General features: G+C 44.4%; 1 protein-coding gene across 1 annotated transcript in view; it reads right to left on the reverse strand.

Moving 5' to 3' along the window:
• Positions 1-1,644: 1,644 nt before the first annotated feature.
• UBE2R2 (ubiquitin conjugating enzyme E2 R2) overlaps positions 1,645-22,619 on the reverse strand; it is a 51,448-nt gene continuing 30,473 nt past the window's right edge. The window contains exons 2-5 of the mRNA XM_052670688.1: positions 12,462-12,548; positions 8,282-8,379; positions 3,757-3,891; positions 1,645-2,538 (exon numbers count right to left, since the gene is read on the reverse strand). Coding sequence (XP_052526648.1) covers positions 2,319-2,538; positions 3,757-3,891; positions 8,282-8,379; positions 12,462-12,548 — 540 coding nt within the window. The 3' untranslated portion in view covers positions 1,645-2,318. The remainder of the gene's footprint in view (positions 2,539-3,756; positions 3,892-8,281; positions 8,380-12,461; positions 12,549-22,619) is intronic.

The raw sequence follows: 22,619 nt of genomic DNA on the forward strand, positions 1-22,619 counted from the left end.
TACCTGTGCTGTATGCGCTGCATAGAGACGCCCAACGCAGAGCGCGGGTGGTGGTGGCTCAAAGCTTTAAGAAAACCCATGCAAACAGAAAAGCTCAAGTAACAGCGATGTGACCGTACAGGGGTATTTTCATTTCACATTTTTTATTAGTAGACAGATGTGCAGAAAAGACAAAATATAACTACTGAAGGGGAAGACAACACAAAAATGCATCAGTTAATTCTCTCTGGTAAATTATACTGAAGAAAAAAAAAAGGAAAACATCTGGGACTTCAGCTAAGAAAACTACTAAGAACCCTAAGTGTACCCCGCTGGTTTCAGAATGGGTGAAAACTGCATCTGAAAGGGCTGTGGTTGCAAATGTAAACGCTAACTTGGGCTGAGACAGGGAGAGGGGTTAAGAAAAACCAGAATACAGCTCAGGTAAACATTTCTCCTCAATCTCTTAAATAGTTTCAAAAAAACCCTCATACTCAGTTTGTATCTCTAAAAAAGGAAACCAGCAAGTCAACAAGCAATGACACTGCAGGGGACAGTGGGAAGAGAAATTACTCTGGTTAACGCAGGAGCTCTCAAAATAGGTCGGTTTTGGTTGGCTGTTTTTTTTTTCCTTTTTTCTTTTTTTGTCTTTTTTTTTTTTTTTTCTTTTTTTGTCTTTAAAAAAGGGCAACGGAAGAATCATGATAATGCATCTCACAACACCAAGCTTGAAAATACAAGTCACTGGAGAGTATACAGTGAAGACGGTCAAAAGTACACGGGAGCTCCTGAAAGATGCAGTACCCCATTTCCAACCAGGTCAGCAGCGCGGCCCCGAGCCCCACAGAAGCTGCAGGTGGGATGCAGGCACACAGAGCTGGGGCAGCGGAGCCACGCTGCCAACTGCAGGGGTGAGGTGCCACCAACCTCCAGCCGTCCCCAGCTGCAGCACTCTGCAAACAGCTTTGCTGCCCCTATGCACGTCGCTGCAGACATTCCACTCTGCAGCTGCTGTCCTCAGCCTGCTCCAGGGATGCATGCAGACCCAGGACCAGGCTTGCTCCCACCACCGTGCTGCAGATGGTGCCGTACCATCGAGAGCCCCAGAGCAGACAAAGGGCACAACCATGTGCATGAGCCTGGTGATCTCAGCAGTCTGCCCTGCTGGGGTGGAGCGGAGGGTCTCACCAGCCCTGGTGAAGGCAGGAGGGAAGCTGAACACCACCCTAGAAGTCAAGTCAGGCCAATACACCACAGCCAAACAAAAGCACATGGCAAAGGGGTCACAATGTGGAGGGACCGAACAGGAGGGTGCAGCAGAAGACAGTGTGTAGGATCCCCTGCCCAAGAGGGCTGCAAGCTGGGCCGACAGCTCGTGGGGACATGCAGGAGCCTTCCCTTCTGCCTGCCCCCAGAGCCCACAGCAGCACAGCATTGCTCTACACAAGCAAGCGGGAAAAGGCCAGCACGGGATTCAGGCTGCAGGAAGCAGGGCTGCAAGCAAGCACAGGGACAGGTGGCCATCAGCCTCTCCCCTCACCAAAGACAGTCTGGGGATAAGCACCGGCTGCAGGTTTCTGGAAGCAGCATAGCTAAACTGGATTTTCTTTTTAACCCTAACTCAATCTGGAAACAAGAAGTAAATAGCAATCCAGGGCTCAGCTGTACAGACGTGAAGTGTTAAGTGTTTATTTTAGGGTTCATACCACAAGCCACTTCTTTCTTATCGTGAGCAGGCTGAAAAGGAATACTGTACCTTTCAGTAGCATCCCATCAAGCTCAACACACAGTAGCTTAACACTCTCCGCCCCCCACCTTATAAAGGAAAAGCCACCACCACACGGCTAAACGAATGTACACACGCTATTATTGTAAATGGAGCAGCTAAACCTTGGCAATTTGCTTTGTGTGGATTTTTTTCTTCCCAGTAAATGCAGCACTTGAGCTCCCAAGAAACACAGCTTCCAATGTGTTTGTTCCAGCTTTAAATACATTAAACACCTCAATGCAAGACTGTATTGAATTCAAGAACCTAAATGCGAGCAAACCTTTTTCGCTGTGAGCGTTTCGTAGAGAAGTGAAAAGGGGATTTTCTTTTTCAAAAAGAAATTGTAATACAGTGATGAAAGGGTTAAGAATGCAAGAATTCAGACATTCTGTGGAGGGTCTCTAAGAGGTCCATAAAAAAGGAGCAAACAGATCCATACAACAGGAGACAGCAGGAGACAAAAGTTTTTTGATCCCCCCCCCACAACTTTTTTGCTGGACTGCTGCTAGGTTACCGCTGCTCCCTTCTGGCCTGAGTTGGCAGGGCAGTACAGGGGCACAGAGGGAGCAGGTCACGACTCCTCGTTGCCAGAATCATCGTCATCATAACAGTCGGCGTCCTCCTCCTCCTCGTCTTCATCATCGATGTCGTCGTCATACAAGTCGTCATAAAGCAAATCCGAACTGTTGTCATTGGAAGGCACTTTAGTTTTGATGCAGTACTCTGCCAGCGTAGTGGGGACCTTCACGCCATCCTTCTCTGCCTCAGCTTTGGTAGCCAACACCTGTTTCCTGGGGGAGGACAGAGCAGGCCGGTGAGCGGGTGCAGGGCTCTCCACCTCCCACAGCCCCACGTGCAGCCCTCAGCCAGCTGAGGCACTGCCAGCAGCAGCAGACTGAGCTCCCACAGCCCCGCATCTGGGAGCGCTCCAAGGGTGTTTGTGGCACGCACCCTTCCAGCAGCGTACAGTCAGATATTACACCAAATAGAGGCTTGCCAGAGCTCAGAGCAAGTCTCATTATGTTGACTGCCTTGATGCACGAGAGCTGTTGTGGCATTTTCTAAGATGACTTACTGAGGGAGTTTCCAAGATGCTGTCCACAGCCTCCTCCACCAGTGAAAACCATCTCAGTATGCTCAAAACTGGGATTTCCAAAAGTATTTGGCACCTCTCAGCTGCCATGGTACAGCGAGAGTGGCAGGAACATGGAGTCACCCCAATATCAAGGTGTTTCACCAGGCCACAGGGCCAGGGGACCAGGGGTCAGGCTGCCCCCTCTTGCCCATTCCTGGATTACTCCTAGTCCTGCTGAAACCAACAGGGCTGGCAGGGGCTGGGACTCCAGCCATTCTCCTCATTTAGGTCAGGCCAGCAGCCATCCTGGTGTCTTTTTTTGCAGTGTGGCAACAGCCACTCTGCAGCAGCAGGGGCTGCTCAGTCGTGTTTCCAAGCCACCCCAATTCAAACTGCATTGTCTTCCAGCAGCACCTGATGAACCATGAGCTTCTGAGCAAAGGACAGTCAAGACTGAACAATGCTTCAAGCTAAACAAACTCCAAGCTTTGCAAGCATTTGCCAAACCCTGCTGATATTCCTTCAAATTGAAGGGACAAGATTATGATTCATGAGTGCATTAAGCACAGAATTAGTAGGATGCAGTCAGTTTCAATTACACCCCAACCAAGGCAGGCCGTGCTCAAAGGCAAGCATGGACTTTGACTGGGGTTTATTAGCCACCAAAGGTTTTGCAGTGTACCACGCCAGATTAATGTGAAAAAGGAACAATTCAAAGACAGATTAGACTGGTCCTTCTGCTCCAGAAGTCTGCACCTATTCTGTGGGAAAAGACCTGTGGAAACTGGAAAATTGGGCTTGGAATAAGACTAAAATTCACTTCTACAGCAGTAGCCACAGAGAGGAGCTGGTATCAGTAAGTTCTGCAAGCAGTCTGTTCTGTAGGATTCAGAACAAGGGTGAGTAGCACAGCATCACACGCTGCACAACTTACCTTATGATTTCTGCATATTCCTTGTCTTTTCCTTTACTGTCCCTCCATTTTCTGAACATGACTGATGCATCCACATTGGCAGGAGAGAATGTGTTGGGCTCATTAAGCAAAGAGATTACACTCAGTAATATAGTCCTGAAAAAGGCAATCATAATAGCAGAGTCAGAGCAAAAGCACTCATGGATTCTGGATGCTGGCAACTTCTTTAGGTGATGCATCAGAAAAGCATCAAAATGTGTTGTTTGAAGTCAAAACTTAACCTGAGGATAAGTGAACAACAGCTGAAGGGAAAGCAGGTACTTATGGACTTGAGCTGCCATGCCCAAGGGTTCCCCCAGGCTGAACTGCCAAGGCCTTTCCTTCACCACCTGATCTAAGAGCTCATATTCTAGCTAGAAGAGAACAAGTGCGGAGAGGGAGCACAAAGCTAAGCATGCTCTGGCACCTGGCCCATCACGTGTCTGTGATGGGGGTGGCCGGCAGAGATCAGATCAGGCCAGATTTCATCTCATCCACACTGCCTGTGGATGGTGCAGGGTTGGAGCCTGCTCCTGGTGACATTCAGCTTACCAGCAAATGCTGGGCTCTCTTCCCGTCCTGCTGTGACCAAAAGCCCGGCAGCCAGGCCGCCCTGCCCTGCTCAGCGGCTGGAGCCAGGCATCACCTCTCCTCCACATATGCAGCTCCAGAGCTGCCGTGGCAACAAGCACAGCAGCAGGAAGGCAATGCAGATCATTTTTGTTTTGTCTTTTTTTTTAACACCTCGGCAAACCACCAAGCACTCAGCTGGATTCAGCTGCAACACCTCAGCAACACCAGCATGAACCACTTGCATAACCTCAGCGATGCTCCTGGATTTCTGTCCACAGCACAGAGCTAACTGGGCACACTGTTCTGCAAGCACCACTTCTCACCCAGCCCCCGCATTGCCCATGACCCTCTGCAGCAGCCCCAATGCCACCTGAACAGAAGAAAGAACAGAGACAAATAATATGTCTTGAAATGTAGCAGAACACAGCAATTGCTCTGCAGAATTAGATGAAGGAGACTCAGTTCCCACTGTACTCACAGTAATTTAGAGGTGCACTCAGAGCACTGCATGCTGAGCACATCTAGCAGATTGTAACTGGGATACAATTCCAGGAAATGCTCGGTCATTTGGATGTTCTGCTTCTTGAAAGTTCTGAAACTAAATACGTCTGGTCAGACTGCTAAGCACAGCTACCAGGAGTCTTCTGCAGATTGTTTTCCAAAAGATATAATTCAGTAGGAAGGGAATGACAGCTCTGGAAAAAACTGTTTTGCCAGGCTGGAATGATGGGCAGACAAATCTTCCACTTCATCTCAAGGATACATCTAAAAGCCTTTGATTCCTAGCAGGCAGACTGTGAAGCCAGGTCAGCTCCAGCAATGGTTTTACTGCAGAGCAAGCACAGTCTGGAGAAGGCACAGGTAGGAGAGGAGTTAGCACCTGGATTCAGCCACTTTGTCAGAGCTAAGTACAGCATATTCTTATTTCCAGTAAAAAGTCTTGGCTTTGGCTTTACTGACAGTCATGTTAGGTCTGGATGGCTTCTGTCAGCTCAGTGTGCACTAAGGCAGCTGAAAAAGCCAACAGGAATTAGCATCCTCAGAAAGCAAAGAACAGCAAGGCAGGACATCACCTGTCTTCACAAGACATGGGAGTACCAGCACCTTGAGCACCGCACTGAGTGCACACACCGATGACAAATATCAGGGGCTGGACACCTCAAAGGGCACAGTGGACTCAGGGGAGATACTGAGAAGGGCAACTAACATGATCAAGGATCCTCTGCTCCCAGGTCCGGCCACCGCTTCCTCAGCGTTACGGCCCATTAGGCACAAGAAGGAGCAGCACTATCTGCCACACAGGTCACAGCTGCATTCCTTTACATCTTGCCGGACCTCTGCTGCATTTACTTACAGCTGACTCATCCAGCTGTGAGTGATAGGAAAGTCTGTATTTATCGTGCTTAAAACACATCTTTAGAGGTGGGAGCACAGGTGCTCCCAGTGTTAAGAATGATATAGAATCATAGAATCATAGAATCACCAAGGTAGGAGAAGACCTTCAAGATCACCCAGTCCAACCGTTCACCTATTCCCAATAGCTCCCACTAAACCATGTCCCTCAACACCACATCCAGCCTTTCCTTGAACACCCCCAGGGTCGGTGACTCCACCACCTCCCTGGGCATCCATTCCAGTGCTGACCACCCTTTCTGAAAAGTAATACTTCCTCATGTCCAGCCTGAATCTCCCCTGCCGTAGCTTGAAGCCATTCCCCCTGGTCCTATCACTGATGACACGAGAGAAGAGGCCGACCCCCAGCTCACTACAGCCTCCCTTCAGGAAGTTATAGAGAGCAATGAGGTCTCCCCTGAGCCTCCTCTTCTCCAGGCTGAACATTCCCAGCTCCTTCAGCCTCTCCTCATAAGCCCTGTGTTCCAGACCCCTCACCAGCTTTGTTGCCCTCCTTTGAACCCTTTGTTGCCCTCCAGGGCCTCAGTGTCTTTCTTGCAGTGAGGGGCCCAAAACTGGACACAGTACTCGAGGTGCGGCCTCACCAGTGCTGAATACAGGGGAACAATCACCTCTCTGCTCCTGCTTGCAACACTGTTTCTGATGCAAGCCAGGATGCCATTGGCCTTCTTGGCCACCTGGGCACACTGTCGGCTCATGTTCAGAGCAGACATATCCTCCCACTGTAGACACTTCAAGCATGGTAGTAAGCTGCCGATACTCAGCAGGACTTAGAAAATGAAGAGAGGCCCTGGCCTGTGCACACAGCTCACTCAACACACAAACGTGCTCCCCTCATGCACCTTCAGTCCTGCTGCCTCTGATCTGACAGACTCCAGAGGCTCGCAGAGCCAGATGGGACCCCAGTAGGAAGGTCCGTATGCAGCACTTAGCCCAGTGGGTGATGCTGGCAGTGGGGTAACAGCTAAGGACAAATTTTGTTCCCACTTGCTGATGCACTTGAGGAATGTCTTCTTCTCAGAAAGAATGTTTTTTTCCTTAAGTCAATGTGTTCTGGTAGAATAAGCACTGAAAATTGCATCACAATAAGAAAAAGCAGCAGTCAGAACTAGAAAGGTTAAGTTTTGTGTTGCGTAGGATGAAATAGTCAAAATGACCTAAATAATGAATGCCTTATTCTGTTTCTTAGCTATGAATTGAGGCTTGTCATCTAGTCATCATAACTGGAGGAGATAATCACATCAAACATATGGACAGTTCAACAGCCATGTGTGCATACAACTGAATGTAGCTCAGAACGCATAGTTCAAAAGCTATTTCCAAGAAAATTAGAAACAAAACTGAGATGGAACTTCTGACAGACTGCTTCATACTGACTTTTACTTTAGATGGATTGGATAACATTTGCCTTGACCTTCACAACTTCACACAGCTAAAATGCACCATTTTGCTTGAGCGTTTTTAACCCTGAAGCAGTGTGCTCCAGGAGGGAACATCAGTTGTCATAATTTGCTGACTGTTAACATTTGCCAGTTTCCTGCCACATCAGGTCTAGTTCAGCACTCTGCAGTGCATGTTACAAACCCATTCCAAGGATCAAGAATCCAATAAACCCCCCTTGCTAGATCTTTGCTTTGACAAAGGCTCTTTTCAAATTAATTTAATGAAGGTAAGTCACATAAAAGCAGAGCTCTCAGAAAACCCTTTTCAAACTGCTGCATTCCCTCACAGGGACTGAGATGCTTTGGCTGGATCTACCAATTAAAATGAGATTTAAAGAACCAACATTTAATAAATCATTCTGAAAACAACTGTAATTCCCATACGATATGCGAAAAATTAGGGGCAATTATTTCCACCTTATTTGGGTAATGAATCATGTCAAATAGTTGAAACAGAAGTACCTGAGTTCAAGGATTTTCCACTACATCACCATTGCTTCACAGGTCAGCGGTTTGTTATTTGATATTTGCTTTGTCAGTTCTTTATTGGCAGCGTCTTAAGGTTACAACGAAACCCAGCTATGTTTTAAAAAATGGGTGTGTTAGCCTTGAATGCCTCTGGTGCTTAATGATCCTTTCTTTTTGGTACCTAGAGAAACACTTAGCTAAGTGCTCAGGACACCGCACTGGACAGGACAAAGATACGGGCCTGTACTAGAAGGTACGCCATCAGTCTTTTGCACAAAGTTATTTCTGTCAAGCCTGAATACAACACAACGCCCTTTTCCATGAGTGATGCCTTAGATACCTTAGAAGGGTTTGGAAGTGTCTGCTCTAAGAATGCGAAAACCTGTGAAGAGTACAGACGGCTCTACATTGTTAACATGGCAGCAAGATTCACAGTCTTTAGTATTTTCAGACTGCTTGCTAAGTCTGGATCCTACCTGGCTCAAGCCCTGAAAACACCCCCTTAAGCCTCACATTCCCTTCCAAGCTTTTTCCCAACAGAGGCTTTAGTTTAGGAGACAGATGACAGGACATCGAGGTCAGCTTTGTGCATCACTGCTTCCCACTGTTACCTGACGTTTTGGGTAGGGTTCCACCTCTCAGATGGCAGCTCTCCACTTTGTGGATCATCTACAGGTGGGTGAAGAATTGAAATACATACATCTCCATTCTGAAAGACAGAAATGAAAGTTGTGAATAGCCTGGCTAATGGTCTGAAGACTCAATTCAATCTCTGGCTATATGTGAACAGAAATCTTGTTGATATGAACATCCCAAATTACAGTAAAAACCATGCAGAAACTGCAAACGGTTCTGAGTTCTTCCTGGGTCTACTGTATTAACATGTTCAAAGCTTTCCTTGTTTACAGCTTGACTGCAGATTGGTACAAAACAATCTCAGGCCAAGAATTTTAAAAGAATGCAGCAAAGCAAGAAGAACAGTAGCTAATAAAACTATATTAGTCTCTAGATAGCATATAATACCACAGTAATAGAAATGAACTTTCTATTTGTGGGGTCATGAGACCCCACGTCCCCATCTCTTTTCTCCCCCGTGATGACAGAGTTAGCAACAGGAATCTTTAAATCCAAGGATTCCATGCTCTATCCTAGTTCAGGTATCACAACAATGCTTCTCATGGGACGTATGCAAGTTGAACAGATGGTGCAAGGCAGGCTTACACTACTCCCTGGTGGCAGAGCCATTTGAAATATCAGGTGAAAAAGCAGGAGATGCTCTCTGAAGGTTCCACAGAAAATCCCTTCCAGCATGCAAGAGGAAGAATATTTTGGCAGCATATGGAAGCCATACAGGCACGTAATCGTCAACCTGTGTTTAATTCACCAGTGCCATAGCCCGAATAGAGATTTAAAGTTTCATAATGCCTACAGTTTATAAATACTTTAAGAAGCCTGTAAAACCAATCCTCTGTTTGCAACAGTACCCTGACATGATTACTTCATAGGAGTACTGTAGCAACATCCATCACAGCTGATGTTTCCCAGCAAAGCTGACACCAAGTATCTTTGTGCAGGCTGAAGAGAAGCTACAGATGGGTTCAAGTCCAGCCAAGACATTGCCTCCAAGCTCTGTTTATTTCTTCTTGCAGCCAGCTACAAGAACTACTTACAAGCTCTTAGAGGCATCCTCAGGTGGCACAGCCCAGGCTGATAGGAAGAGTTCATGCTGTCCCCTTGTCACCCTGACCTAATGGGTTCATCATACCAAGAAGAGAAACTGCAGATGAGCTTGGTCCAAGACTGAAAACTGGTAGGGCAGTTCCCCAAGTGCTTTGTCTTGGCTGCATCCTGAGAACTCTCCAGCACTATTTTGCCCACAGGAGCTGGAGCACAAAGCAGCACTGCTCACAGTGATAGCATCTGTGCCTCTGAGCTCCAGCCAGTGATCATGGCTGCAGATAGTGGCAGCTCAACTGAAGAGCCTCCCCAAATGTTCCTCATAGTAAGCTGAAAGAATGATATTTGTTCTATAGTGAAATTAGATCCTACTTCAACACTGCAGGCCTGTGATCGGTATCCAGAATTCAGCTACTCACTGAATCTGCCAGCTGTACTAATTCAGCAAGCTGTCATCATCTTGAAGCATCTTTTCATCAAGAACATAACTACAAAAAGCAAAGTAGCACCTGGAGCTGCTGAATACCCAAGCACACGTTTATGTTGCTGGTACAGTTTGCCATAACAAGGCAGTTTCTCTTTCTGGATCTCAAAAGACTTGTGCAACCTATAAATATTTTTATTATCATTTTAAAGTGAAATTAACCTTACTCAATGTTTATGTTCTCTCTGGCTTTCTTCCAAATTCCCTCTTGTTTACACAGGTTCTCCTTTAAACATTTCCCAGGAAAATTTAGTGATGTTGAAAAAAGTGTTGCTGACCATGAGAAAGAGCTGCAGCACTTGTGGGAAGTCTTTCATAGCATTTCATAGTATAGGTTAAGCAATATCTGGGCCAACAAATATTTTAGTGTGAACGTGAAGAGGGAAGCTAGGATTTTTCCCTTTTGCTATAGTTAGTGTTACATATTTGAGACCACAAACAGGGCAAGGTTGAGTCTGAAGAAGCTGAAGTATGGTGGGACCTGATGAAGTCAGCACAAGCATTTAGGGATCAGTGTGGTCAGGTAGACAGTGTAGTCATCCTATATATATTTTTGAAAGATAAATATATCACTTTCCTTGTTTCTATCAACCAGAAGAAGGAAGAACCTATACATCTATTATGATGGAATGAGAAGGTTGTGTTACCTCAAAAATAAAAATCTAAAGCTAAACTAGATGACCGAGCAAGTGGGATGAGGAAAATGCATAAGTTACTGAAGTGTTTGCTCAGAACTGGAACGTCAGCCTCAACCTCTCCATCTGGTCTCACCAGCAGATTCTGCAAACTGTTACTTTCTTTCATCTCCACTACACTGAAAGATGTTTTTTTCCCTCCTGACAAACCCTCAAACCTCAAGCCCTTCGCTGATTTATTCTCAGTTTCATTTGGAGTTATCCCAGTGCCTCATCTTCAGTGCTTCTATGTTGTTTCCAAAACAGCCTGCAAGCTGTTTCAGATTCCCTCAGCTCCAAGAAATATCACTACGAACACAAAGAACAAAGATGAGTGCTGGAGTATTTGAAGAGTAACCCCAAAGAACACCCATCAGGTTTTGGGTTAGTTTCTCCTCCTACCTTCAGCTGTTTCTAGAGCCAATTTTTCATCTTTCCCACTGGCACTGGGAGAGGTCCTTTCCAAGACTCATTTTGTATGTACCACTTTGGTAACCATTTCCCACTCACCTCCTGCATGAGAATGTCTCGATTCAGAAACATCCATGCTACACTTCTGCAATAATCTGCAGGTGTCAAGACTTTTGTTGTTGTTTTTTTTTCTTTATTTATAGATCAAACTCCCATGCTACTGAAAATGATCCTTAAAAAGAAATGCTATCCTTGGCTACATGTTAGATTTGGTGTCAAGTCCAAAACTGAAGACAGCAAACTGTTAGATGACTGATTTTTGGAAGACCCTGTGCCTAACAAAGGAATAGTCCTCCTGTGCATCCAGTAATTAGAGCTAATTACAATCCTGTTTTGCACTGAAGTTTGGTTAAGCTTTTGGCTATTTATGACTAAAAGATAAGTGAAGTTCAGTGTGACATTTGGAGAGCACTCATCTAGGACATCCAGCAGCAGTGACTTGTTAGCAAAGGGCCTTCGAAGCCCAAGGCATCAAATGAAGCTCGCAGTGAGGAAGAGAAATGACATTCCTGTTTGGACCCATAGGAAGCCTGCACAATCTCTTTCAGGAAGACAAGGTGACAAGAGCATTTTTGAAAGGCCTTTAGCATCTTGAAAAGCATTCTGGTAGCAGTCCTAGAAGGCTGACATTTGGTTAAAATATTCAAAAGTTCAGCAGGAATTTGACTGGCCTCTAAAAGCTTGTTTTCATCTACACCTATCTACAACAGGTCTTCAACTTTCAAATATAGCTTTCTGAAACTGGTTGGTTTTGAACCAATTGCAATAATCACTTTAAGTTGCTCCAAGACAATGCTTTCAAGCTAGGGACTGCTACTTGCCAAAGAGCACTTACATAAGAATATTCCACTTCCTATTAGTTGTACCAAGATCCAGTTATGGATTCATCAACCCATAGTATTATCCTTTGGGTGTGACCAGTGCACAAACTGATCTAAGGGCTGCTTCAAATTGGCAACCAGGCTGCACAAGACTTCTGGACTCCAACTCAGCTCCAGTTCTCTTGCAGTCAGAGTGCACCAAACCCCTTCACTTGTAGGCTGGTTGCTGCAGAAGACTTTTCCCTTTTTTTATATTTTTTTGTATTTGTTTTATATTGTTGTTTTACACAGTTCTGTGGGATGTGCTGAAAATGATAATGAAAAGCACATCAACAACCACTAGTTTCTTATGTACCACAGCAGGGTAAGACACCTTTATCCAAGAACCCCTTGAAACTGCTGGCATTCACACAGTGCTTCACCTGAGGCTGCCAGCTGTGCTTGCTGGTATAATAAAGGCTCCATCCTTGCCTACAAGAACAGCATTTCATACAGGTTTTAGAATTAACTGTTCAACCATGAACCTGGCATTTAACATAAACTGCTAACTGCTTCAGTTATGGCCAGAGACATTGAGTACCAACAATACACGTTTGAAAATTAGAAAACCTTCCTACATGCCTGCAAAAAACTTATTTAAAAAAACAAACAAATGAACTTTTACCTCATAAATGTTGGGGTGCCACATTTTGGTCAGGAATCTGAAGGTAGGTGGTGAATACGGATAGTCAATAGGGAATTTAATGTGAGCCTGGAAAAAGCAAAATACCTTAGTTAGGACAAAAGGAGATAACAAGCTACCACTACAATTTCCATCAGGGCTGCAAAACATCTTCATTTTATATACCAGTGCCTACGTGGACCTGCAATACAACTCTACAGTTTCAGTCAAAACAGAACAGTAATTAAAAAAAGGAAAAAAATTTTACACCTGGGCTCTAACAGCTCAAGTTCAGCCCTGAAAATAAACTAAAAGGTTATGTGCCATGTCCAAATTCAAGCAGCACTATCCAACAGCTGTTGTTCAGTAGGGTAAAACAGATGCGAAAAGACAGAAGAACTCAAGATATCATTGCTTCTTGCTGGGTTCAGAAGCAAGCTAACAGCATGTGCTGTAGTGAGAATAGCTGTTTCACACGTGCCAGTGCAAAACTTTTAAACTAATCTTTTTGTGTGGAAAAGAGATTTAAACACTTCTTAGTTGAGACCCAAGGGGTTTTGCTTTTCTTATATAAAAGGGACTGATCCATCTGCTTAGGTTCCTAACAATGCACTTCTTGCCATAGCAAACATGCCTGAATACTCTTTTTGTGTCTAATAAATCTGTGCAAACCAACGAACCAAATACTGATGGGCTAGGACAGCAAACATTGCCACCCAATACCCATGCTGTCAGCAGACACTGGTGGAAGAAGACTCAGAGCTGAGTCTGTTGTGAAGAGGCTGCAAAGATTCCAGCACTGGATATTATCTTCTATGCTGTCCTGTCATTCAGAACAGCCAAAAAAGTCAACCAGTAGGGAATAGTTCTGCACAGCAAAGCCCAAAAACATCTCCTGGCACAGTTCAACCTGCCTGGAGTCCCTCCACCAGCCTCAGATGGGATCTCCAGAGTAGCACTCCCCATCCTCTGCCCCAAAGCTGTGATTGGGAACACAAGAAATAAACCCCCAGCAAGTCACACATGGAACAAGCCTGAAACTCTGCTCAAGTCCTGCCACTTCAGGTTGGGTATTGGGAAAAAGTTATTCTCACAAGAAGTGTGGAGGCACTGGCACAGGCTGCCCAGGGTGATTACAAAGAGATGTGTCACTGATGGACATGGTCAATGGGCATGGTGGGGATGGGTTGATGGCTGGACTAGATTATCTGAATGGTCTTCTCCAACCTCAATGAGTCTATGATTCAATGATTCAGTTCTTAGCCAACTACCCCAGAAACAGTTGCTGATCTTGTTCTTAGGACAGATTATGGGAAGTTTTATTGATTATTTTTTTTAAACAAAGTTCCAGAAACATTTACAGAATTGATTTTGAGGGGTCAGGATGGAGGGGCTCTGAGCACCTGACAGAGCTGTGGGTGTCCCCACTCACTGAGAGGAACTGGAACAGATGGTCTTTAAGGGTCTCTCCCAACTCAAAAGATTTTATGACTCTACCTAAGTAGCTGAATGCAGTTTTACTCACAGACTGGCATATGCTTGTGCACTGTAAGCCAAATTTTATTAAGCCAAAGTGCCAGGTAGCAAGAACAGAACTTGCTGATAAAAGTTCAGTGGCTCACACAGCTAACATGCTGCACTCTTCTCATGCTGCTGGATGCACAGCAGTATCAAGCCCTTACACCACAAGAATTTGCCCTGACATATCCACAGCCAAATGATTCACGTCTCCTTAAACAATCCTAGCCCACAGTTTAAGGTCAGTTACGTGGATGGCACTGCTCCAAGAAGAGCAGGCAAGTGCCTGTTATCACTGTAGAAGCAATCAAGTGCTGCAGCAAGGCAGCTGGAATGCGCTGCCCAGCACTGGAGTGGAGCAAAGATTTACAAAGGACAGGGCAGGTTTAGTTCAGCTCAAGTGCTTGCAGACTTCTCCAGACCGCTGGGGCTTTCCCATGCCCACTCCTGTGCTTACATGCAGTTTCGTGAGATCTAAGACATGAAACAGCCCAAGGTCTGAAATTAAAAACACAAGAGACTACAAAGCTTAGGATGGAGCTAGCTAGAAGAACTCTTGGCAGGAGCTGTATGGTCTTACATACAGGAATAGTACCTAATTGACTGAAAAAAGACCTCACTGGTAGCATGACAGCCTTGTCATGTTCACAACCCACATACATGGCTGGGTGCTAAGGAAGAAGACCTCATTCCAGCCAGTACAGACCCTCTGCTCTCACGTCATGTAAACCTGAGAGTTTCACCTCAGGAAGACTACTGAAAAAGCCAAGTCAAAGCAGCATTTATGGTCTCTGTGCATGGCAGAATCATGCTTTTAGACACTGGAAGATGGCTTCTAGTTTCTAAACCCTGTTCTGCAGTCACACCTCTGCAACAGAGGAAGGCTATTGCCTGCATAGCAATCGTCATGGAATTAATGAAAGCTGATGTTTTACTATGGGAAGAATGCCTCAAGCTCCAAAAAATGCTCCAGAAAACTTCTACCTTTCTGCAGAGGCAGCTGAGACACCAGCTCGCCTGTAATCAACCCTGTTTAGAGAAATGGCAGGGCAACTCTGTGGGATGTATCTAGCTAACCTGTGTGTTTGTCACATTAAGAAACAGTACTGAAACACAAAGAAAATGAAGCCTCTGTACAAAGCTCAATTTCAGAGCTACAAGCCACTGGAGTAGGAAACTCCACACTACAAGCAGGGATTTTTTCCTACTAAGTGCCACTTTCAGGTCCCCACGCTGAGATCATTCAGAAGATGAAAAACAAAACAGCTGTTTTTCCAGAGCATAACAAACAAATCCCAGAGAATTATTCTGCATCTTTTCTGTAACAGAAAATCCCATACAATTACGTAACACCACTCTATACTCACCAAATGCTATTTGATTTTCTGATGGGCTAAGCTTGCCAAGAATTTCCAAGACAAACTGCAAGACTGCTTGCAAAGATAAAGGAACAGCCACAATTACAAGTCATTTTTTTTCCACTGCAAGCCCAATTCTAAGTGTATTAAGAGGGGGAAAAAAAAAAAAAAAAAGAGAGACTGAATTAAGCAATAACTTTATTTATGAAACTAAGCAATATCTCATGAGGTTTCTTCTTAAGGTTTCAAGCTGAGCTCTCAAAACTGCTTCCTGTTCCCAGCAAGATCAGCCAGGACTGCTACATACTGAAAGTGGCAGAGCTGCAAGGGAGCTCTTTGTCAGCCTGCCTGCATCCAGACAAATGAACCTAGTACTCGAGATTTAACTCATCTCTGTCCACAGGCACCCCCATAAGTTTCCAGCCACTACCGCATTTACTGTGTGTTTGACTCCTACAGACATAATCCCATTTCAGCATCTTGATTTCAGCTGCCTTCTCACCCTGGCTCCTTGACACCACAGAAAGCACCTGACAGAAACAGGGTCACTCATCCATTCCTCCTTCCCCAATTTATAACTTGTCATACTTACAGACCCTAGAAAGAAATGCATAGACTCACCACATGCTATGTCACACAGACCAGACTAGCAGAAGATTCAGAGTTCAGCAGGCATCTACTGCTATTGCACAAGAGCTTCAACCTCCAAATCACACCACAAAGCACTTCAGGATTATTGTTGGCAGCATCCTCACTTCTGCTGTTTCCTATTTTACTGTCTTGCTCATTGGCACTGTTAGTGGTGATCACACTTCAGATTTGTTTAAGTTTTCTTCAGACTCCATACTTGGTAAGGCACAGCCATAGTGAAATCTACGTTCGTAGGAAAAATAAAATCCTACTAGATATCCAAGTCATCAGACTGAAAATGCAAATCCAGTGTTTTTACCAGCTGCTGAAGCCCTGATTCAGTCACTATGAATAACTAGTGCAGTGACTTTGAGTTTCCAGAGGTCTTGCCACATAACTGAATCAACACTTACATATTAATCCCATCACCCTCTTGGTGGGGAATACTGACAGAAGTAGGACTCACTCCTAACTTAGCTGTTTAGAAATCCAGAATTTATTCCAGCCCAGCTGTCTATGACACTTTGTTGTCTGACAGTGTTTTCATACACTTCTCATGCTGAGAAAGCCTATGCTATATTTTCAGGCAGTGAAGGCAGGAACAGTGAATCCATCCTATTTGTCCTCTGCAGAAAGGCAAGGGGGAGGGGGGGGGGGGGAAGCTGGGGGAGTACCCATTTCCTGGAAAGCCACCAGCATCACAACAACTGACCTGATTTGGTGATATCGGGAAAGCCAGAAGCTTTTAACTGTGGCCAATGGAAACTGCAGCTTTTTGATGTTTCTGACAATGCCAGTTAAAGTAATTTTTCTTTTGTAACATCATCAGCTCAACACAAGCCCTATGAAAATGCCACATAAGTTAAACTGAACATCTTCTGAAAACTGTAGATGAAATACAAAGGAAGCATTTGAATTTTTAAAAGATTTTGTGCATCTCCTGCCAACACAGTGCTACCTGCACCATGCATTTAGCACAGAGAGAACCAACAAAAGCAGGAACTACAAGACCACCACGGGGTTTAGTGTTAATATGTAATCCCACAAAATGCCCTTTATTGCTTGTAGCACATCCAGCATTTATACAATTCATCTAGTGGATTTTCCTCTTCCACATTAAGCCTGGATTATGGCATGCAGTATTAAACACTGTGTGCTGGAAAACACGTTTAGCGGAGGTCAGCAGCCTGTTCTGCACACCAGTGAGGTTTAAAGCACCCTGATGTCCTTCAGCTTCAGAACCAGAAAAGCAGCACTAAGGCTAGGCATACTGTAATGGCTCAATATTAATTTAATAACTTTTTCCAGTAAAGGTCAATTACTGAAAAAGGTAACAAGGAATGCAAGAACAACGTTGCTATTTCAGCTCCACATATTATGACCTAGGACCCAAGCACTTTATTATAGTAGAACAGGAGACAACCCTAGTGAGTAACCTGGTCTGTGTCCTGGGTCTGTTCAGGAAAAGAAGACAGAAAGGGGATCTGGTAAATGCTTATAAACATCTACAGGGAGGAGAGAGGCAAATGGGTGAGGCCAGGCTCTTCTTGGCAGTGTATAGTGATAGGACAAGGAGCAATGGCATAAAACTTGAACATAGGAAGTTCTGTAATAACATGCTTAAGAACTTTATGGTAAGAGTGACAGAGCACAGGAACAGGAGAGGTTGTGGAGACTCCTTCAATGGAAATATTCAAGACCTGTCTGGACACCTGTGTCATCTATTGCAGGAAACCTGCTTTAGCATGGAGGTTGTACTCGATCTCTTTACATCCCTTCCAGGCCTTGCAATTCAGTGATTCTGTGCATTCTGGCATTACTTTCCAGCAGCACCAGATCATCATATTGACATTGATTGTGCTTTTAGGATAGTAGGACGACATCTCCACCATCTAAAGAACCTGAAGATGCAGGAGTCCATGGGACTCACTGAGATCCATCCACAGGTTCTGAGGGAACTGGCAGATGAAGTTGCCAAACCACTGTCCATTGTATTTGAAAGGTCATGGCAGCCTGGTAAAGTTCCCACTGATTGGAAAAGGAGAATATTAGCCTCCATTTTTGAGAAGGAAAAAAGAAGATCCAGGGAACTACAGGCCAGTCAGTCTTCCCTCTGTGCCTGGCAAGATGATAGAGCAGATCCTTCTGAAGGCTCTACTAAAGCACATCGGAAATAAAGATGAGATGATCAGTGGTAACCAACATGGCTTCACCAAGAGCAACTCGTGCATGACAAGACAAACTTGGTGGCCTTTTATGATGGAGCTACAGCATCAGTGGATAAAGGAAGAGCAATTGAATGACATGGATCATTGACATGGATCTCACTTATGGGGATAAGCTGATAGAGCTGGTGCTATTCAGCCTGGATAAGAGAAGACTCTGGGTGGACCTTACAGCAGCCTTCCAGTACATGAAGGACCTACAAGAAAGCCGGGGAAGGGCTTTTAATAAGGTGTGTAGTGACACGACGAGGAGAAATTGTTTTAACCTGTAAAAGGGTAGATTCAGACTAGGTATTAGGAAGAAATTCTTTACGGAGTGGGTAGTGAAACTGAAACAGGTTGCCCAGCAAGGCTGTGGATGAGCTGTCCCTGGAAGCACTCAAGGGCCAGGCTGGATGGGGCTTTAGGCAACCTGGTTTAGAGGGAGGTGTCCCTGCCCATAGCAGGGTGTTGGAATTATTATATGATTATTATATTATACTAGAGGTCCCTTCCAACTCAAACCATTCTATGATTCTGAGATTCTAGTCCAAGTTAGAAGGTCGGGAGAATTAAGCCTTTCAAGTTCAGAAAAGTCCCTTGTTGCTCAATGGCCGTATGAACAGTATTAAATGCTTTATATTCTGTATTACCTGATCTGTTTCATAGGGAATTTAAATCATGAAGACTTGAATGTGAAGTGAACTAGATGTCAAAAAAGACACTAAGTTCAACAAAGTAAAAAAAAAAAAAAAAAAAAAAAAAAAAGAAATAGGGCAACAAATGGGAAGGCCAAAGATGACTCAAAAAGTGAGGTTAACTTACAAAATCAGAGACAGGTTTTACAGGCAGAGGAGTCCATTCTTGCTTCAACTAAGTCATATCTTACATATCTCTATATGCAATTACCTGAGGCAATACCAAACATTTTCAAGGGAAGGCTACTCAAGCATAGAACAGATTTCTTTTTAGCAAAACTTCTTTTTAAAAAAGCTGGGACAGCTAAGTCACACAACCTACACCAAAGCAGCAAGTCTGTAATATGACCATTAAAGAACAATTACACCTTTACAGTAAGGGTTTTGAATCCCATGTTAGTTTGTAGCTTCTTTGATCTGAAATCACAGGACTAACAATCGACATGAACCCGTGGCTGAACTGAATGGTTCTGGACTGGGCAGCATGCTGCAGCCCTATTCGGCTGGACTGCATCCAGGCTCCCGTGATCTCATACATTCACACTCTGCTGTCTGGAGCATCTCAAGGGATCTGAGTAAATAAAACAATAAAGTCAGTCAGAACAAGCAGTGCCTGGAAAACAGACCTTTTTCTTCTAACATTACTCAAAAGAAACAGAAGGGGTTTTGTTTTGCTTTTTAAATATAGTTGCTGTTTGATATCCTAAAAATTCAGTCTGGAGATTTCAGCCTTACTGTAATAACTGTCCATGACAGCTGCTGCTCATTGAGAGATTGAGTTAGCCTGCACAAGTCAGCTGCACTTAGGATCACGAGCACTTTAGCAGTTAAGAGAATACATTTCCTTCCTGCAGTGAGTTTTACTGCAGGGATATTCCATAATATTGTCCAGCTAATTGAGACAGCCACTTTGGCTCCTGTTAAAAATGCTCCTTGTCAGTGCTCTCAGGCTAGGAGCATCCAGCTGAAGACAGGGCAGCTGCAAGCACTTGTGTTTTGGAAAGTTTACTGCAGACAGAGAGATGGGAACAAGCTGAAAACTGAGTAACAACTGCCCTTGGCATCAGGCCACCTGCATATTTCTGGGGATGTTTCATATTCCATCACAATGCTGAGCACGGCCTCACCAGCCAGTGCCCACTGCCAGCTGCCTGAGGTTCAAACCTTGCTCTGATGCAGAGGTTTTTCCTGCCTCAGCACCATGCCCTAGGCTGCAAGAGAGGTAGCAACCAGCAGGAGTTACTGAATTGGAAATGGAGAGACAAAAATTTCCAACCTGTCCATTTTCCACTTGGCTTTCACATTTGTCTGCTAGCTCATCACAAAAGAGGCAGCTACCAGCAGCTATATAAGACAAAAAAACAAACCAAATGACTTGGTCCTCTTTTGTACTGCAAGCTACAGGCCCAACAGCTCTGCTAAACTTCACCCACATAGGCCAATGATAAAGCAATTTCATATTCCCACATGAAAAAGCAGATGCCAGCTGAGGTTTACTGAGAATTTCCATGCTGAAATATCACTAGATTCTGCTTCTAGTTCAGTCTTGCTCCAGAATTGGGTCTGATTAAGAGCAGTATGAATGGAAAGATCAAATTTTGGCAGTCTAGATGTGAGAGGACTTTTATGATCCCTGAAGTCCTCATGTTGAGGCTGAGTCCTTGGGACTGATGATTTCCAGTTTCCCTGCAGTCTATAGACAAGCTATATCACACAACGTGAGGTTCACTTGGAGTGTGCTCTGCAGAGAGGCTGGCCTATTTTTCAAGCAGAAACAACTGACTCACTTCTTATTTATATCTGTACAAAAATATTGACTTCCTTGTTTGGACAGAATAGAAAGAATAACTCCTAGTGTGTGAAACGGAGGTCTCCCTGTACTGTCTAGGTCTTACTGAGTAGCTAAAGATACCCAGCAATGCTGCATCTAAAGCTTCCATCTCCACTTGGGTCTCTGCTTTAAAGGAGGAGCTACACACAAAGCAGCCCTACTGTAAGGTATGCTATTAGATACCTGACCTGGTATACTTATGGTACTAAGCAGAGTTTTAAAAACTGCTTGTGTCCACTTCTGAGAGGAAAAAAAAATAATCCTAACTCTGTTTCAAAAAATAATCAAGATTTGTGAATACTTGAAACTGCTTATTCAAAGGTTTGTGTTGCATTAATGGCATCTCTGGCAGCATGTGTGTAAGCTCTCCAGTAAAGTGTGTATGCCCAGTCCTCGGGGTCCAGCACAACATCTCATTAGAAGCTGCATAAGCCTACAGCATATTCAGTATACTGCTCAATCTCACATTTCAAACTTCCATGATTTGATAAGTAAACTCTTGTAAGCAGATTTACGTAGATACACCCCGTGCATATACGGAACGGTTGAACAGCAGACACTAGGATGTACTTGGGAATTATCCTGGTCATTTCCATAGTTCAGTCTGCACAAATTCAAGTGATCAGCAGCAAAACAGTTTCACAACCTTTTGTATCAGGTGTGACAGAGTTCCTGTGAGTTCCACTGTTCACTCCAGTAGTTTGCACATTCACTAAAATGCAGTAGATTATTTCCTATTTTGCAGTGAGGTAAGCTATACAATTTGCATTTGTTGAGCAAAAAGATGATGTCCAAACTAGCTTCATAAATAAACACCATTTGCTTCAGCCTGTTTAACTATTTTTAGAGAATTCTCAAACAAATAGCAGCCTAACCATTCATGAGTCAGTCAGTGACTAATTGCCTTGATTCTCTTCATATGCAATCCAGGCTGTATGCAAGAGAAAAGCATTCCTCAAGGGAAACCAATCACATGTTCTGCTAAAAACTCAGGGCAGGCCTTGATGCAGTCACCTCTTTCATAAGCAGCAAGGGGAAAGGAATATTTATAGCATTGCAAGTGTAAACCAAAGCACAGTGCTGCAGTGTTACACAACTTCGTGTTTCTCATCCAGCCAGCAGCAGCTCTTCTCAAGAGATTTCTCAAGCTCGTGTACCAGCTTTTATTTAAACAAGACATTCAGGTATCGAGCAACTGAACTGCAGCTGAAGAAGTGCAGTCTCTAAGAAACTTACCTAGGCTGGTTGACACGCAGAAGCCAACTAAGCACTGGGCAGCCATGCTGCCGACCTTTCAGCCACTGCTCTACCAGCTGTGAGCTGTTCTGTTCTGAGCCGAATGCAAGTAGAGGCAGATCACACTCGGCAGCAGAAGCAAACACAGCTTAGGGCTCTACCACTTGCAACCCAGAGAGATAAATACAGCAGCACTGTCTCCTAGAGTAGAGACAAGGTTTGGATTCATGCAGCTTTATAATCCTGTACCAATACAACTGTATGTTGCAGCTGTCTGAAGAATGTCCCTAGTTTTGTATGAGGAGCAAACTTTGACACACCCATGCAAAATGCCACCCTGCTGAGCGTCCCCTAGCTGGCTGCAGAAAATAGCATCAAGTCGTGAGGTATTCACTGTTGAGAAGTCTTCATTTGAGCGTTTTTCCACATTACTGCATAACAATGTGCCTGTCAGCTCCATTATCATAGGGTATTCAGAGATATGAAGTTTAAGTTTAAGCTAAAATAAGTGCTTTAGCTGATACATACCCATTCTCATGCCTCAGGCTATTGTTTCTACGGTAACAGGGTGCTTTTTTTTTTTCTTTTCCTTAGTTGTGAGTCGAAAAAGCATAAAGCATCTCTACCTCTTTTCACCCCTCCATAGGTTTTAGATGATCTGAAGCTCACAGGGTAATACAGACCTT

The sequence above is a fragment of the Tympanuchus pallidicinctus genome, unplaced genomic scaffold (genome assembly GCF_026119805.1).
Source record: "Tympanuchus pallidicinctus isolate F22 unplaced genomic scaffold, pur_lepc_1.0 scaffold9, whole genome shotgun sequence".
In the NCBI taxonomy this organism is placed as follows: Eukaryota; Metazoa; Chordata; class Aves; order Galliformes; family Phasianidae; genus Tympanuchus; species Tympanuchus pallidicinctus.